The 18,719-nt window shown below is 39.0% G+C and overlaps 1 protein-coding gene across 2 annotated transcripts in view; it reads left to right on the top strand.

Moving 5' to 3' along the window:
* The window catches only part of CALCR (calcitonin receptor), a 157,298-nt gene that overhangs the window by 90,497 nt on the left and 48,082 nt on the right, over nucleotides 1–18,719 (top strand). For both annotated transcript variants that reach the window (XM_027893229.1, XM_027893228.1), the window contains exons 2-5: nucleotides 126–213; nucleotides 8,269–8,422; nucleotides 11,648–11,758; nucleotides 18,602–18,714. In XM_027893229.1, coding sequence (XP_027749030.1) covers nucleotides 166–213; nucleotides 8,269–8,422; nucleotides 11,648–11,758; nucleotides 18,602–18,714 — 426 coding nt within the window. In that variant the 5' untranslated portion in view covers nucleotides 126–165. The remainder of the gene's footprint in view (nucleotides 1–125; nucleotides 214–8,268; nucleotides 8,423–11,647; nucleotides 11,759–18,601; nucleotides 18,715–18,719) is intronic.

Genomic DNA, 18,719 nt, shown 5'->3' with positions numbered 1-18,719 from the left:
TGCACATACACACACACACAGAAGGTCCACTCGAAGTCTAAAAAGATGTTCCTGTGCAAAGACAAGGAATTTATCAGAACAGCTAAAGTCCAATACTGCTTTTGTTTTTGTTGTTTAATTCCCAGAAGGGTCAGCTACAACGTGTCGCTCCAGGAAGACTCCACAATGAGAAAAACAACCCAGAGTTGCTTCTTACTGATCATCCTCCTAATTGTAAGTATGAGAAAACAGAAGTGCTCATAACAGCTGCCAAATTCAAACTTGTAGTGATGTTTGGAAAAATGAGTACTGAGTTGTATTTGTTATACTGCACAGGTGAAAGAATGAGTTACCTTCCTGATAAATTTCAAGATAAGCTTAATAAAGTTTCTAAATAAGTTATCTCATAAAAGTTTGGACTTGAAATCATTGTTTCCTGGTGAGACAGGACTGCAAATCGGAAGAAGGTTATGCATGTGAGTTTTCATTTCTGTGTTTTACAGGCTAGAACATAGCAGTGACATGGATACTTTAGTGTTTGAAAACTTCCTTAATGTTGTTGTGTGAGACAACCTACAATTTCCATGTTGTAGAGACAGGTCTAGGAGACATGTTGGGGAACATTAGCAACTGCAATCTCTAGATTGTTTATTGGGTTGTGTACCTCACAGAATCACATAATATGATGAGTGTTCTGATATTTGTGACTGTTTGAGGCTGTTCTACATATCCTGCAAGGCTGCATGTGACAATGCATTGGCTAGGAAATCACCCATGGTCAGAGATGTCTGTAACAAGCAGCCTGAGAGAGACCAGCTTCCTTCTGGGTTTGAATTCCAGCTGATCTGCACAGCTTGACAGAGGCCTTGACATAAAACAGCAATTCTTCCTTTAACAAGCCAACGCTGAATAAAGAAAAAGTTCCAGTTTATTTTTCTTCTGTAAATATTCTGATCATTAAAATTGTCAACAGCATTTCTGAGCATCTGAGGTGCTTTAACCTACAGCATGGATTTGTAGGTCAACCCAGAAGAACTGAGCCAATCCTTGCCCTGTTGTCCCCAAATCTTTTAAATCTCTCACCCATGTAGCATGTATGCAACATTAGTTCTGTGCACATGTGTGCAGTAGTCCTGGGCTAGGATTTCTCAGTGAGCTCTGTATCCCCTTCCTTTTAGATATCTTTGCACCAGAGGGCTCTTCAACTTCTGACTTTCGTGGATAACTTAAGCACAAATTTTCTTCATTTTCACTCTTCCAATGTCTTTGTGCCTTCTTTGTCCACTGCAGTGGGCATGCTATGGCCTACTTCGATGACTCTTAGATTAATTTATTTTTTGATAGGGGAGAAGTCACGTTCATAGAACTAGACCACAAACAAGCTCTGTTTCCTTGATGACACTTACCAGAACACTGCTGTTAGAGCAAATATGAAAAGTATTTGGCACCAGTCATTTTCCCAGAGGTTTCCCCACCTGTAGTTGATAGGAAACATTCATTTTTTATATTTTATTTTTAGTCTATAGTGAATAAAGGGTGTCTTTCTCTTCCAAAGAGACTGTTGCCACTTTGTTGGTTCTTCTATTCACTCCTTGGTTCCAAGACCCGTGAAACATGTCAGCCTCTGCCTGAGGCTGAGGAAGATATAATAATTAAAGTAATTTGTGATGCAGGATTGAAATTCCATCCCTGTTCTCTGCTCACCCCACAAACCATCCTCCAGATTTCTTTTCTTTGACGGCTTTGATGGTTTTCGGTCATCCTCTCATCTCTGTCCCGCACTCCCAGTTGGTCACTGCAAGCTATTGCAAACCTGTTGGGGTCCTTGTGTTTCTCCTCTGGGCTCCATCTCTCTGTTTCATTTAATCCTCCTGTAGGTGCCAGTCCCCCTGCAGTGATCACGACTATTGATCAGGGCATACTTTGACCTGAAATCTCCTTTCTGAGGGTAGCTGTGATTCTCTAACACACTTTCAGTGTTGGAGCACTTTGTGTCCTACATACAGTGTTAGTGCTTTGCAGAAAACTTCCTTGGATTCTTCTCGTATCTCTCCTTGAATGTTTTGCCATTAGACCTTAGTTACTTGATATGCACAGACACCCCCTCCCCACCATCTCCTTTAGACTTGTCACCATGAGGTTTTGGTACCTTCTGATACAAACCATCTCTTCTATGTATGTCATTTTTTGTATAGAATAAATAGCACTTCTATGTACAGGTCTATAATGACTCGCCTTTGCCAAGTAAATACTGAAGCAACAGTTGTTCCAAAATCTAATTTAGAAAATACTAACTCCTTATTGTCTTCCTCTATGATGGATTCCGTTGCTTTTGGATACAGGATAATGCATCACCAGATAGTTCGCTACCCTTCAAAGGGAATATCATTAGAAAATTCACCTGTTCATTATGTCTTGGTTCACTTTATGCCTGATGCTCTTTAGTTTTTGGCAATTACTGAGAGCCACAGAATTTGACTGAGATTTATTTCCTCGAGTACATGAGCCCTTCTGTGCTGGAGCAATTAGTCGATCTTCTCAATGCTCATTTCTCTTCACAAGAAAGATGCAGCATCAGCACAGTGTGCCCAGCAGCATCAAACTGCAGAGAACGAGGAAGAGGAAGCAGATTTGGGTCCCATTCCATTGTGACCAATCAATTTTGCACAACACTGGGGGAATAGATTTGTATTCTCTTCATTATTTTGTCAAGTAAGAACTGTCATCTAGTGCCTACAAATAATAGTTTGTTCCTACTCTGGAAATGAGGATTGATGGAGAAAATTTTCTCACATATTCTGATTTTGTGTCCGGGGCCATCCACAAAGTGGATGTAAGGACTAAGTGGATGCTGCAGCTAAAGGCCACGCTATTTTCAATTAGGTCTATTAGACCAAGATTGTATTTTAAAATAAATTCATTTTGAGTAAAAAACAAATTCTGCAAGTTCATTAGGTCCAAATTTGTCAAATTATTACCAAACCTCAGTCACAAAGCTATACAGAGTCTGCTGCTTCTTGCCGTCTCCTGAAAGGCTTGACAATATTCCCATTCACAAAACATTGAAAATTAATTATATGAAAACCTAAATGTAATTTTCAGTAACTGCACAAATTGATGTTTTTTGGAATACAGTTGTGGTATGGTAAGTTCAAATCTCCAGAACTCATTAGTGAAGCACTTGCCACCAAAAAGAGAGAGCTGCTCATGGTGCACCCATTTGATCCTCCTGTGTGGTGGTGGGGCCATGTGCTCCCCTGGGCTCCTGCCACCTGCCCAACTCTTCAGCTCTCACTGTGAGTCTCTAGGACCCTTGCCTGTGCAAGTACTGTAAGAACAGCCTTTTCCTGCTTAGATAGCAACTCTTCCAGAATCTGGTCCAGAGCAGGTCCTACCCTCCGGTGAGCCAGAAGAGCTGCTGAAGATCTGTCACAGCTTCCTTCATCTTGCTTTGTCAGAACTTGCTTGCTGTCTGGCACCACTGGGAGCCCAGGGGCTTCCCCCACCTTAAATGGTGAGATCCCCCTAGATCTCATTGCCTGAGACCATGCCTTTGGAAGCTGTTGTTGTGAGCTAGTATTTCCCTGTGTAATCATGGTTTTCTTCAAGCTGTGAGTACACTTGCTCCACTCGCAAGTTCTGAAGCTGTTCTCACTCAAGAAAACTCTGGAAAGCAATCTGCTGATATTTTAAGGTGGTGAGAATTAGTGTGAGAATTTGAGACTCAAGCTGCTCAGTTTCCTGAGAAAGAAATGCTGTATTCTGTTCTATTCAACCAGTTTCAGGGGTGATCAGGAAATTTTGATTATGTCTTTGCTTATTTAAAAAATAAGGCTGCTGCTGCACAGCTGATTGCCCTAAAGAGGCCTCTTGCAAGATGATAATCAGGGCTGCCAGCAAAAATCCATGAAGTATTCTGCAGCTTCTTTAAGCCCACAGTTTGCATCGGGCTAAACTGCAAGTAAAGCTTGCTCATGTGAGCAAATCCTGCAGCAATGGCAAAGAACTGTAAGATTTGTGAGTTGCTTTTCATTACAACTGCCTTGTCTTCATCTGCTGTGACTGATAATCTCGTGCGTGTTTAAACAGCTGCTGAAATCTGCCCTGTTAGACATATGGGGTCTCACTGAGATAATTACCATCCTGCTCCAATGTAGTAGAGTAGGGGGAAAATTTTAACATTCAGTGGTTAAGTAAAACAAGACGTGTTGTGGTATTTCCCCAAAGAAATTGTCTGCTGTTTCCTAGCACATTTTGTAATGGATAGAAATGATTATATTTACTGAGTACCATACACTGATGACCTTCCTAAGGCATCACAGTTGTTTTCTTCTCTGTCCTAACATTAGCAGCTGTGAAGAGTAGTTCAAACATAAAGTATGAGAGAGGCTCTGCAACCAGTCTAAATCATGCTGAGCTCTCTCTCAAAGATGTGATGTATTGAAGAACAGGAGCTTAGTGATCCGCAAAGTGGTGACTACAGAGCAGTTTTAAAAGAACTGTACGTTTGAGCTATTGAAATCAATATCGAGTTAGAGCATGCAGAATTTGAATTATATTTTGACTGAGCTCAACAATAAATGTTGCTAAATTACTTTATTTAGTGGAAGGAGGAAAAAAAGCAAAAGCAAAGAAAACTACAAATATCTTCTTTTCCTAAATGTCATACATTGTTGCAGTTAGTGTCCTGCAAGCTCCTTGATGGCAGAAGAAAAATATTTGGGGATGCTTGTTCATCATATCCAATATTTTGTGGGGAAAAAGTGAAGGAATTTTATGCTTGCTTTATCTGGATTCTCTCTTGCAGAAATGGGCACAGTCTTGCACAGGTTAATAGCAGTTGTCTGTCTTACAGAAACCAGGACACTATTTGTTCATTCCTGTATAATTTATTAATGAAGCCAAGTTGCTTTCTCTAGATTCCTTTATTAATTCTAGGTATAAAGTGAAGTTCAGCATTATCAGAATCTTGTTTTTTCTCCTTGTATTGATGATTTGTTTTCTTATAACAGTCATTTGTCACGTGGTGGCTTGGTGGTCGTATGTATGACGTCATTTACTTGGACTTTTAGGAGTGACATCATATGTACGGCTGCTAAACTGCTGCATGGGACATCACTTAAACAATTTTCTTCTGAAGAAATCATTATCAATCATTTTGAGACAATGAGTTAGTTATTAAGTTGTGAATTATTTGTGAATTATTTATTTCTCTGTAATAAAGAATATTTATAAATGAATGAGGCATTCCTTTGCTGTATCAACATCATCTATATTTCCACCTAAAATAACGGATGATGGATGGATGGATGGATGGATGGATGGATGGATGGATGGATGGATGGATGGGAAAGCTTTTTAATATGCAGTAATGAACTCCGAGCATTCAAAATTTGTTTAATGTTGTAGGTAGTTACCAGGTTAAAATTACTTACTCTTGGTTTTTTTGTGGTGAAAACATGTTGTAAATCTTAATTTCTAAAATGCATAGATATAATAATTAAAACATAGTAGCAGAGGTGATTCCAATCATTAACTCCCTGAGAGCACATACAAACATAGACACGTCGATTCATGGTACATTCCCAGCCTCTCCCAATAACATGGGTCACACTGAGCTTTCACTCCCATGTAGCCATGCCCAAATTCCTGCTACTTCTGATAAGAGAATAATGACCCAGAAATGTCTTTCTGCCCCATTTGCCCTTTTTTGACCCCTATGATAAGGAGTACAGGAAGACTAAAACAAATAATGTCTCACATGGCAAACTAAAGCAAGGAATATAAGGCTGGATCATCAGCACACTGAACTGACTATGAGAGGTCAGGCTTTAGGCTCTGGGTCCTGGAGTGGTGTCGCTTACACATGGTAGAAAAAACAGCATTTCAAACAGGGATGTGGCTTCTCATCCTCCAGCAAAGCACCAAATTAATATTTCATTAATCTACTGAAATGGAAACCTGATCTTATGGTAGAAAAAAATTGTGTTCAAGCTTCCAAGGTCAGCTTTTCAAATCCAAGCAAACAGAAATGAGGAGTAGCAATCAAAGGGAAGAGCACATTTAAAGGGCATATTGCAGATGAACAATACCAGTGACATACATATGTATGACCCCTTATTTTTGGGCAATTAACTTTGAAAATCTGTGTCCTTGTGCATGATTAAAAAAAAAAAAAAAATTTAAGAGACATCCATAAATCTAATATTATTATTCAAATTTTTATCCAAACTTTAGTTTTTCTGTAGGCCATTAAGTGATTTTCACTGATGAAGTAAGTCCCATTGAGCTTTAGTGACACAGTGTCATCCATATTTTTAATCTTTCTGAGTGAATTCCTGCCCTAAATATAGGCAGTAGAGATTTTGCTGGCAATTTCAGCTGGGCTATAATTGCCTTGCACAGAGGCAGTAGAATGGGCCTCCTGGTTACATGGGTGAGCACTTCTAAGTAATTCTGTGCACAATCCAAGACATTTAGTCTCTCCACCACCACAGGCACTCTTTGCCTTCAACTATCAAAATATTTGCATTAACCTGTACCCAACAAGAGCTGACTTCATCAGGAATTGTACACAACAAGTCTCTTAAATGGACTTTAAGAGTAAGCTGTGTTTGGTGTCTGAATTGTATCTTACTCCCCAAAATTATCACCCCACATACAGATGTGTTCCCAAACTGCCTAGAGTAACAGAGAAATTGTCAAGAACAGAGGCAATGCCACAGAAGTCCCCCTACCTTTCGTTGATGATACTGATATTCCTTTCTTTAATAGAAACAGATTGAAACTGAGGTAGTGTTCAAAATAAGAATGGGGGAAATTAGCATGGGGTATCTATTAATCACTTCAGAAAAGCACCAGAGCCTGTCACAGCACATGGACATGATGAGTTAAGATAAAAATGAAGGTGTCTGAAGAGCCTCATCTGCACTTTCCTACACTGCATGCTGGATTTAGGACATTGCTTGGCTGGTTTTTAAATGATTCTCATGGACTCCAGCTACTCACTTTAATCTTTTTATAAGTAAGGGGTCTGTGATGTTTGGATTCACTTCTGTATTTCCGGTTCTGGTTTTCTGGAGACTTAATTTTTCACTTGGATGGCCAGATGAAATGTTCCAAATGGCTTTATTGTCCAGGCATATCGTTGTGTGTGTGGGCATACGTACACAGAAAATTTCTATAAAATTATTTCTACCAGAAAATATCTTCCTTTTTACTCCTCCTATTTTATTTGAAGAACCTTGTTGTTAAAGTGCAACAAGATTAACTGCCTCCAGATCCTCCAGCTAGCAGCTGTATACAGTTGAAAATTAAAATGTTTGGGTCAAAAGAGATTAAATTAAGAAAAGATAATTGATTAGATATACGAGTATATATACTGACATGGTTTGTCACAGAAATATCAGGGTAAAAGTAATGGCTTTTTGTTTTCAACCAATCCAAACACTGGGGTTTCACTGTGTATTTTACCAAGGTTGTTTAGTGTGCAAGTGGGGGGAAAATATAATGTATTCGTGCAATACAATTGCCTGTGATGTGCAATAAAAAAAAAAAAAAAGGGAGGGGGAACAAAAGAGTAAGAAATAAGCTGATACTTGAATTTTCAAACCTGTCATGTTTTCAATTTGAGCAACTACAAATGCTTGCTTAAAGATCTGTGTACTAGCATTTGCTGCTAAAACAGTCAAGTTTGTGTGTTTATGAGAGTCCTAGATTTTGAAGCAGCCTGTAAATGAGTCTGTATATGTTTGTGATGGCTTTAGTACTGTTTAGTATAGATGAAGAGAGAGGGTCTTGCAAGGAAAGTGCTGCAGCAATGTTGCTTTTGCTTGGGGAAGCAGAGGAACTAATGATTGCCTATCACCTTCATGCAGGGAAGTTTCCTAATACAGGATTGAAGCAGGACAGACTTAACTAAAACTCCACACTCTCATTTCTGCTCACAGACCTGAGCTGTACAACAGTAAGGGATGGATGGGTGGCAAAAAAACATAACTGACTTTGCCTTCCAGAGGCAGCGTTCCTTCCCTTTAAACTGCAGGCAGTTCAGAATGCGAGAAGTCAGCAGATGCCACTAGATTGAAGAGGACCCTGTTATTCAGACTCAAATGTAGGCACTCAAATTTAGGTACTTAACTAGGAGCTAAGGCCCATCATAATACTAAACAAGTGCAAATAAAAGGCCTTTGAAGAATGCATAATGGATTTCTGGTCCTCACTTTTTTTTTTTTAATTTCATCCTCCTGTTTTATTCAGATGTACTAACAGTTTTTCCTTTCTGTACAGAGAATTGTTCCAAGTCTTTCTTCTACTGTAAATTATACTGATCCTACATTAGAACCCGTAGTAACTGAAAATTCAGTCATACGACAGAAGATAATAGATTCACAGTTCAAATGCTATGAGAGGATGAACAGAGCTCCTCCGTACAAGAAAAAAGGTAAAAAGGATTTAAGAAAATCTGTTTGTATTTTGCAATGCTTGGTTACAGAACTATGAAGAAACATTTTCTTCTGTATACTAACCCATACTCTTCCTCAGGGTGCAGTTTCCTTCCCACAAGCAGTAATCAAATTCACACTTACTTTAGCATCTTCCTAAGTGCAAAGTAATAAGAAAGCCTGGAAGGAGCCCAGGGAATGAATAGTGCTTCCTTCCTGCATCACCTAAGTTTCTTGCCCAGTGCTTTGCTGCTTAAATGTCAGTTGTTCTTGCTTAGGGAATGGCATTCTCCAGAACCTCTCAGCAAGCTTGCACAAAGACCTGATTGTGAATGGGGAATCTCTTAAATATAAATGTTGTTCTGTTTGCTTTACTCTCCGTTTCGATTTTTTTTCATTTGTGTATTGTCTGCTGGTTGTCATGCTCTGTATCAACACAGAAGTTCCAGGTATTCCTGGAAAATAGGTTTATAAGGCACTTAGCACTCATCTTTACTGAATATGAGGCATATGTGAAGGTTGATAAAAAGAGAAATGACAAAAAATAGTGGTGCTAGAGTTACTCAGTATAAAGCAGGATTTCTGGTTGGGACTCAGTGTTCTGGTCACTTTTTCTCATAGAAGATATAGAAGATAGGAGGCTAGAGAAAAAATAACAGAGGAGTTGTGAAGACCTCTGCAAGTAAAGAACAGAGATGTTGAGGACATAAAGAGAAAACATATGAAAAAAACCCGCTAATAAAAACACCCAACCTAATGGATGGGTTGGAGATAAAGTGGGACTTTGTGTAATACAAGAACAAAGATATTTCTATAGCTCTTTATCACAAAAGTTCTCCTGAGCTCTGTAAAACTCAAACAATAGTTAGATGTTGAGATACTCAGATGCAGAAATGTTTGGGAATATATACTGAGACTGACTTTGCTTAAAATATGTTTTAGTTCAGGCCCATGATGGGGAAAACCCACAAGTAGTTATACAGGGTTGTGGAATAGAAAACATCATGTTTCAGACATAAACAAGCTTTTTAGTTGCTGGACTTGTGGGGGAAATAACTTGCTGCCTTCTTCTCAGATTACTCTTTTAGTCTCCAGCTTTATAAATACTCAATTTTTGCATCCATTGATGGTTCCACTGGATTCCCCTTACTTTTGCACCTTGCTTGTGTGATTAGTTGCAAAGGCTGTTTTTCCAGCATGAGCTGGGAATTTATATCATGACATGAATTCCTGATAGTGTTCTCAAGGGCATTATTGTCCTGGGAGGACAGCAGTGGCAGTTCCTGCATTCCTTCAACTGGCAGCTAGATTTTAAGTGATGCCATTGGGGACTGTTATGTTCATAGCAACATGCACTTAATTCGTTTATAACCCAGAATGAAGAAAATGACTGATGAAGGAATGGTGCCAGCACTACTGAAGTTGCATTTTCAACTGAAAAAATAATAAAATGAGGGGCTCAGGCACATAGAAACACCTGAGCAGCTCTCCAGGACAGCACCATATGTATGTAGAGAGATAGATAGATAGATAGATAGATAGATAGATAGATAGATAGATAGATAGATAGATAGATAGATAGATAGATATAAAAATATACGGCTATATGTATACATAGATATATCCTATTAATTACCTTGAAAGACACAGTCTGCAGTGTATAGATTGACATGTGTGACTTTTTTCTTTATCAGGCAAGGCAGAGGATTTAAAGATTCCCTCCATCCTCTTTCAACACTGTCTTTCAAATACAAGCTCAAGTTGCAAACAGTTTTTACTCTTCTTTTAATAAGTTATCATAAAAATACTCCTCAAAGGCTTTCAGATACATTTCAAAGCTGCAGAAGAACATTACAGTGCCCAAAGGAAAGATAACCAGCTGTTGGTATGATGATTGGTTAATTAAGTGAAAACTAGCATTAGCATATTTAACTTCATTACAGAAACATATATGTGCATAAAATCTTAGCTAAATATCTTTTCTGAACAACATATAATCTGGAAAATATTAATTTGGAATTTTTTATGCTTTCAGTTTTTAATCCATAGCTATTTTGACCTATAAACAGTTATTGGTGCAAATTTGAACAATTCAGATAACCTTTTACAGCCTTTTTGCTTCAGCAAGAAAGCTTATCTATGGATAGTTTCTAAAGCACCAGAAGTATTTACTTATGCGTATTTCATCAAGTTTCAGAGGTACATTCTAAATAATTCATTGAAAATCAACCTACATGGTCATAGCAGCCATTCTGACACTTCCTCAGGACCAAAGCAAAAAAGCTAAGATGTACCTTCTCATTCTATTTCCCTTTAACCTGATGGTCATGATGATAAATACCTTTTCCCCCACCACAAACTGATTTTAAATGGAAAATAACTAAGAAATGTAGGGGGTTTTTAATGCATTTCTTGTATAAATCCACAATGAGTCATGTTACACATTACAGCAAGTAATCTTACAGAATAGTTTCTCAGGACCATAGTACGCATCATCTCTTTTGGGGATCAAGAATGAGCTGTATTCTGCCTCCCTCATATTGCCACTGCTTGTGGGGGTGGAAACATCCCTTGTAAGCAACACAGCCTTGACAGCACTACCTTCCAGAAGGGGCACGATGAGGACAGGATCACAGCACACCTACCTAGACTACATCATCAGGCAGAATCTGCCTGTTGCAGATCAGTCTTGCATCTGCTTCACTGGACCTGTAGGTACATCATCTGATCTCTGGTGCTGAATAAGGCAACAGGCAGACAGGGACCTGTCTCTGCAAATATTGCTTTTAGTGGGATGTCACCACAAACTTCCTTACCTTTACATTTCAAAGGTCCAGTTTTCAGGCCTACTGAACAGCAGAAGGTGAAATGAAAAGTGGATGCCTAATAGGTCTTTGGGTACCAAAGTGTACGTGCTTACAGCTGGAGACAGAAGGAGGAACAAGAAGAGAAATTTGTAGGATTGAACCCTGCATTCAAAGCTCAGTTTAACAGGATGTAAAACATAACTTTCCAGTAAAATGAACACAACTAACATCAGGTCAGCAAAAACAAGTTCCTTGTAGCCCCATAATGCCACTTTAAGTGTAACAATAATAAAGGAGTTTATAACAAGAGATAACCTGATTGTCTGCAGGCAGCAATATTCCCCTAGAGGCTAGAAAAGAACAGTTCAGGAGTGACTGTGTGTTGAATTAACTCCTGAAACCCTCTTAAATGTCCAGGTCTCTTCTGCAACCGAACATGGGATGGCTGGTTGTGCTGGGATGATACACCTGCTGGAAGGATCACTGCTCAGAATTGTCCGGATTATTTTCCAGACTTTGATCCAACCGGTACAGTATTTCTTTTTATCTTTTTATCTTTTGAAGGATGTCTTCAGGACATTCATGCCATTGACAGGATGCATGTTTGCAGTGGCATTTTTGCAGCATTGTGAAATCTCAGGGTATTTTGTTTGAAATTAAAACATATCAAGATTTTGGGTTACCTAATTTATATATTTTCATTTGTAAAATATTTTATATGTATTTATGTAAATATAATATAAACCATGGATTTTTGAAACCTAGTTTATGAAAATGTCAGCTCCTGAGTTATAATATCAAAATATTCTTAGCACCTCATTCTAAGTTTTTATAATGAAGAGAAAATGCTTATGTGTGTGAAATATGTGTCAGCATGTTCTTTCTTCAATTTTTATTGGAAAGTATAATTTTATAGAAGAAGATAAACAGAACAACATTCTTTCAGTCTCTGAGTTTCAGTTGTTAATTGAATTCTTCATACAAATACTAGCAGCCATGCTGACTGAGAGAAGTAATTCAAGAACGTTTAAAAGGAAAATGAAAGGAAAATTCCTGGATAGAAGTATTGCAAAATAGATACGAGGAGATATTAGACACAAATTTAACTCCAGTTTGAAGGGAGTTGTGTGTTCCATGCTCAGGACATGTTGCTTATAGGCAGTGCTTGATGTCACAGTGTGCTAAATTCCACACAGTCACAATGCGCCAATGGCAGTTAAAACCTATCAAATCAAAGATTTGGGAAGGAGGGTATGTAAATCTAAAAATTTTCAACAACCTTAAGCCAAAATGTATGTACCCAACTGGAGATAAAGGAAACAGACCACTGCATCCTGTGAGTTAATTACCAAGTACCATTATTGAAAACTGTTGATCTTCTCAAGCTTATTGCCTATTTAGAAACAGAGTAGTTTCCAGGTTGAATTGAACCCCATATGGATTTGGCTGAATCCCATTTGCAGTAGCAGCCAGATTCATCTGTATTTCTGTTCTTCATAAATGAAACTGTCAAAGATTAGAGAATTCACACAGCAAGTGAGACGCTTCAAGTGTCAGACCCAGTCTGAGGGGATTCAAAACTACATTCCATCTTTGGTGGAGGAATGTCTCTCTTTCCAGTGGAATTAGGCCTTGGACAGGATGGATTGAAGGAAGTCTGTGTGCTAAGGATTTCTGTACTTGGAAAGTGAGCCCATGTGGCAGGGTGATTGTCCACTTCTTGTGGGAATATCCTTAGACCAATTTCACAAAGTCTTTACAGCAGCTTACATTCCTGAGAGAGGCAACAAGCACCAAATCAGAAGGTCTTTTCTTTTGTGTCATTTTTTTGCTTTCTGACACACAAGTCTTGACCTCTTTTCTTTACAGTGTCATAGTTTTCAAAGAGGAGTCTTGCAGGAGGGTCATGCTCATGACTTATCATTGGAGCACCTTGGGGACACAGAATAAGGAACTGAGACCCTCAGCTGGACAACTGACTTTCACTTAGGTCTCCCTCTCTGTGGACAAGTGCTTCAGCCATTAGGCTATTTTCACAAAGCATTCCAAAAGACCCTTTTGCGAACAGAAAAATTTACTACAAGGCTTCTGCTTTCCCTGCTTCCATGGGTTTTATAGAAATGAAAAAAACCCACCACTTGTGGCACTAACAGTCACTAACATGTATGCTCCAGGCAAAGGTCAGCTTATACCTGTAAAGGTGGGTGTTAGGCAGTTCTGCTGGTCACAGAATTTTCCTCTCTACTCAGGGGTCCCATCCCTCATGGATGGGAATGATTGCACAGCCACTCTCATGCACATTCCCAAGCCACCTATTCTCAGCTTTTCCACTTGTCTGTTTGTCTCCAATGACTTGTTCTGAACTAATTGCCCCACTCTTCAAAGTAACACTTGAAGCCATCCATGGAGAAGCATCTCACTCCACTTACTAATGCTTATTAATGCCAAGGCCTGTGGCTCATACGACTGATTGCAAATCACTCCTTAATGTGCAGATATCTGTCACGGAGTTTGGCCCATAGTGTGTGTGTACTGCAGTTACTCACTCTGGCATGCTTTGAAAGTTGAGATTTAGGAATTTTTTAGTATTCCTTTTCTCTGTACAGACACATAGGAGGACCCATTACTCCTTCAGTAATTAATGTCCTACTGTACCCACTGTTCTCTCTGCTGTCCTCTTAAAGAACCTTACCTGTAGTCTTCTGGCCCCAGTATTTTCCTCTGGTACATCTCTTTTGTCCTTGTTGACACCTCTGTCACCCGCTTTGCCTGTGTCCTGGTCAGTCAAGTGGCTGCATCCTGGTCAGTCAACCCTGTTTCCCTGGATTGGCAGCAGCCCAACATCTCCTGGTTGAGCCAAAGCTGCTTTCCTAGGATAGCTGTTGAGTAACCCAGCATGTGGTACAGCTATGGCATCAAACCAGTGGGTAGTCAGCCTTTGCTTTACAGGTGGCTGGTTGTCACATGGGGACTTGATAAAGTAGGAGGGAGACTCAGGGAAGTCAGAAATCAGGGGGGTGTCTACAAGTCTATCAACTGCTAATAGAAGTGGCTGCCACATACAGGTGGCCAAAAGTTCAGATTGAGATGTCCTGAGAAGTCTGTCAGATTTTGTGTCACAAGTCATTATTTCCTTTAGTAACTTATTCCTGTTAAAGAAAATACAGTTGGATTTTCCACTGAGAAACAGAAAATTCATCCTGAAGAATAACATTTTCACATGATGAAAACTGTAGTGACTGTCAGGTTTCCTCCCCATTGAGTTTCTGATATGCAATGACCTCAGCATATATTTTAGGCATACAAGTAACCCCATGGATTTCTGAAACAAGTATTTCATACTGTGCCGCTTTGGCCAGCACCAAGACCAGCAGAATCACTGCCTATCAGCATATTGATGGCTAAGTCACTTCATTAGAGGTCATGTATAGCTTTTAGTCCTGGAATAAAATTATGTCTTTCAGATATATTTTTCTGTTTTGATACTTATGTCATTTTTAACTGGAAAAGTGAAACATTACCGGTAGCATAGTAGTAGGGAATCCTCCTCCCATTTTCATCTGTGGGTCCCATATACCAATTCTCTATATTTGATCCCCAACCATATTCAGCGTTGATGCCAAGAGGAAACCGCTGCAGTATGTTAGAAAGTGAATGATTTGGAATCATATTCTGAAGAAAAGAACGCAGAAGCAAAACAAAGGGGAACACGCTCAGTGCTCTCTTCATTTTGTGTCTGACAACTTCACAGTTAGCTACTCCACTTATTACACTGAATTTAGATCTGTTCTTTCTGGATAGAATCTGTGTTCTGAAAGAAGCAATCTCCTTCTCGCAGTGCACATCATGCACAATGTGATAATGCATAAAAAACAAATCCATTTGTCTGGAAAACGTAACAAGGCCTACTGCTTTCATGCCAGTGACAGCAGGAAATTCATTGTCTAATCCACTCCTGGCTGTGAAGCTCTGAGCAGGGCTGTTTTATATGCCCCTATTCAGGCAACATGCACAGTTTCTCTTGAACTGTATTTTATATTCATATTTTAGACAGGTTAATCTTCAGTATAATCCCTCTGAAATGGTTCCAGGTCACACAGAAATTGGTAGGAGTTGAGTTTCATGGGAAAGTAGTAATTCATGCTGCCAGTGTTCTTACTAATGGAAAAAAGGAAAATATGATGTGGATATAAAGGCCTTCAAGCAAGATAGGTTTGCCAGGGGCAACAGGAGGAGCTGAGCATTGCCCTGTGCCATCTGTGGGCTGTTGGGTTTGTGGCTGGGAGTGTTATAGTGCCCACCCCTCTGTCCCTATACAGTGCATTTAGTTAGGATTAGTTTGGTGCAATCACATACCAATAGAGCTGGATGTGCAAGTTTTGTTGTGGCAGATGCACCTTCTATTTCACTTTCACTCCCTTTATTCTTTGGCTAAGAGCAGTGGTTAAGAGCAGTAGCCTTTGTGAGACAAAGCTGCATTTAGCAAAACTCCCCTCAGTTCTCCACTCATTTGTGTTTCTGTCTTTAGTTCTCTTTTGTAAATTTTTACTCATAACTCTTCATGAAGCTCCAGGAGCAGAGTTTCTGGAAGTGTAATTTGGAAACAGATCCATATATATCCATAAGCAATTACTCAGATGATGATTAGTATGTTGTTACCTCTCACAATCCAGGAAGATGGAAATGATATAACTTAGATAACTATAAATAAGACAAATTTGAACAACTCTTTGTCCAGCTGCTTCTTTTCTCTTTACCCTTCTGTGTCTTTCTGTCCTGCTTCTTAGCAAGTTTGACAGCTGTATTTTAAAAATTAATTCTTATCCCCACAGTGCACAATATGATTCTTTTATACTGATTCTGGTTCTGCTGACTAAGACACTCTGAAGACAGTGGTAACTAGTCACTTATTAGGACACTGGAATTGTAGTTTTCTGGGTTCTCCATTGCATTATAAGGGATGATTTCTTTGTTTATGAAAAAATTTCTTCCAGAATGTTTACTGAGTATGTAAGTAAATCAGATGTGCTACATCAACTATTCCCTCATCTGCAAAACTAAGCACTGCACAGGTCTATCCAAACAATGGCAAAGAATCCAACGTCTGGTATGTGCTGAGCAAGCACAGCAGCAGTGGATAACTTTGTTCTACTTCCAGCTTATAACTCAGCAATAAATAAAAACCTGATGTTTTAATGTGCTAGCTATAGAGCTGGTGTAATTGTAAAAAGCCTGATTGATAGAGCTATTATGTGGTTCCAGAGTTATTAAGATATTTGTTACATATGAATTACTGAGGGTTTTTTATGAAAACAGGATTCATAAAAGCACTATTAGTGGCGCAAACAAGGTACACACAAAATTACTGCAGCTGATTGATCTTTTGAGACACTTCACTGCTCCCATAAAACTAACTTTTTTCCCAGATAGCCCTGGAAGTGTCTTCTTTCAAAGCGGGCTGCAGAGATACTGCACAACTGCCTATGAATTACATAACTTTTAGATTGCTAAAATCAGGTGAGATGAATCCCACACAATGTCACTGTTCTTCTGCTTTGAGTAATGTGATGCTTGGATAGTGGTTCCCTATCCAAGCTGATAGGGTACAGACAAAGCCTAAAAAATTGTGTTTTGCATAGTATTTTAATAATCTTAAAGCCCACACTTCCATTTTATCTTGCTAGTCTTGTCTTACCCTTCCTTGCACATGTGTATTTCTTCAGACTTTACCATATTCTTCTGGTTAGCATAAAAAAGCATCAAGCGTCCAGGTTCATAATCCCCCACCTGCTACTGGCCCACTGTATAATATCTTGGAGTAGAACAGTGGCTGAGTTGCAGGCTCACAGCCTTGTTTCTGTGTAAAAAAAATAGATTTAGAAGAGATGTTTGAGGTGTTTGAGTCATTGGGATGGACAGAAAGGAGGGCTTATCACCCATTTCTGTATTCTGACGCCTGAGCAAGAAATCTGTGGGATATTGACACTTTCAGATTAGGATCAGTTGTGTTTATCTGACTTCAAGAAAAAGTATGAGACTAAAGGTTTGTCTCTAAGTTGCAGAGGCCACATTAAACTCTGTCAGAGTGCCTAGCTAGGCACTGAAGTACAGAGATGATGGATGACATTGCCATAAATACTCTGTGGCATATTAACAAGCAGAGTGCATGGGATAGTAGGTGAATGTTTGCACACTGTGTTCCGTGGGAGCATAACCATTAATCTTTTATCTATGACTGAAAACTTTTTCCAGCTTTTGATAGTATCTGGCAAAGAGTACAAAGGGAACATTGCTACACAGGCAGTCTGAGATTATCTCCGAGCCGCAACGATGGAAGGCTCAGATAACATGTACTATTCCTCTTGGTATTGTTGATGCATGTATTGATTTTTAATAAGTTCCTCAAAACAACTATTTGAAGCCAACAACGATTTCAAAAATATGCTGTGTTCTGGAGAATTGTCTTTTTTTTCTGCAACGGCACTATACAAAGTGTGTTTCTAGTCAGAGTAAGAGTAAGCTCAGTCTACACAAACCCTATCTTGCCCATACGATCAGTTTCTTTCTTTAGGTTGTGTAGAGGGAATACAAATCTTCCAAATTAATAGAACTATTAGTCATCAGATGAAGAAAAATAAGTGGCAATGTTGACCACAAAAAATGAAATGGTAAATGGTTCTGTAAAAGTGGAAATACTGATAATATAAAGCCAATGAAATTATAGAGGTAGAGTAGGCAAAGGAAAGTCAAGGTAGACTTTTTTGGCTGTTTTGAAAGCCAGACTTGAAAAACACATTTTTCATAAATGTCTGTGTCACTATCTAAGAAAATATAAAATTATTGAAGTTTATGATCTAATTCTGCCTTTGTTACTTGGGCAAACCTTCCAGTGACTCCCATTTGGCTAATGACTGAGGGAAAGACAGAGGAAGCAGTCCAAAACTTGTCAGATGATTACAAGCGACATCCACGCCTCGGCATCCAAGGTTTCCCCAGCAGGAATGTGAGCATGGCTGGGAGGACACATACACAGCACACATCAACCCTGAGATTACTTTAGCTTCCCTAAACAGCTTTCAACAGCCTCTTTAAAGGGATTATTATCACATAAATAATTGCATTTGAATGAAGGCTTAGATGTATACTCATTCAAGGCAAAAGGAGACAGATAAACAAGTGTACCATCAGATAAATCTCAGAAAAAAACCCAAAACATCAAACCATCAAGATGTATATTAATTGCACAGGTTGAAAACCATTTGGATTTCATTACACAGACATTTTATTTCCAAATAAAGTAATTCCTTTTAGTAGATTTTTAATGCATAATATGCGTATGTTAAAATAACTATTAATGCAATTTTTCATCAGAGAGGGCTTCAAAATATTGTGATGAAACTGGAAACTGGTTCCGCCATCCTGAGAGCAACCGAACTTGGTCCAATTACACCCTGTGCAACTCTTTCACCTCTGAAAAACTGAAGGTATG

This window comes from Empidonax traillii, unplaced genomic scaffold, assembly GCF_003031625.1.
Source record: "Empidonax traillii isolate 1590-97213 ecotype Southwest subspecies unplaced genomic scaffold, ASM303162v1 scaffold384:size1533304, whole genome shotgun sequence".
Classification (NCBI taxonomy): Eukaryota; Metazoa; Chordata; class Aves; order Passeriformes; family Tyrannidae; genus Empidonax; species Empidonax traillii.
The sequence above is the reverse complement of the archived record's forward strand: the minus strand, read 5'-3'. Positions and strand labels throughout refer to the sequence as shown.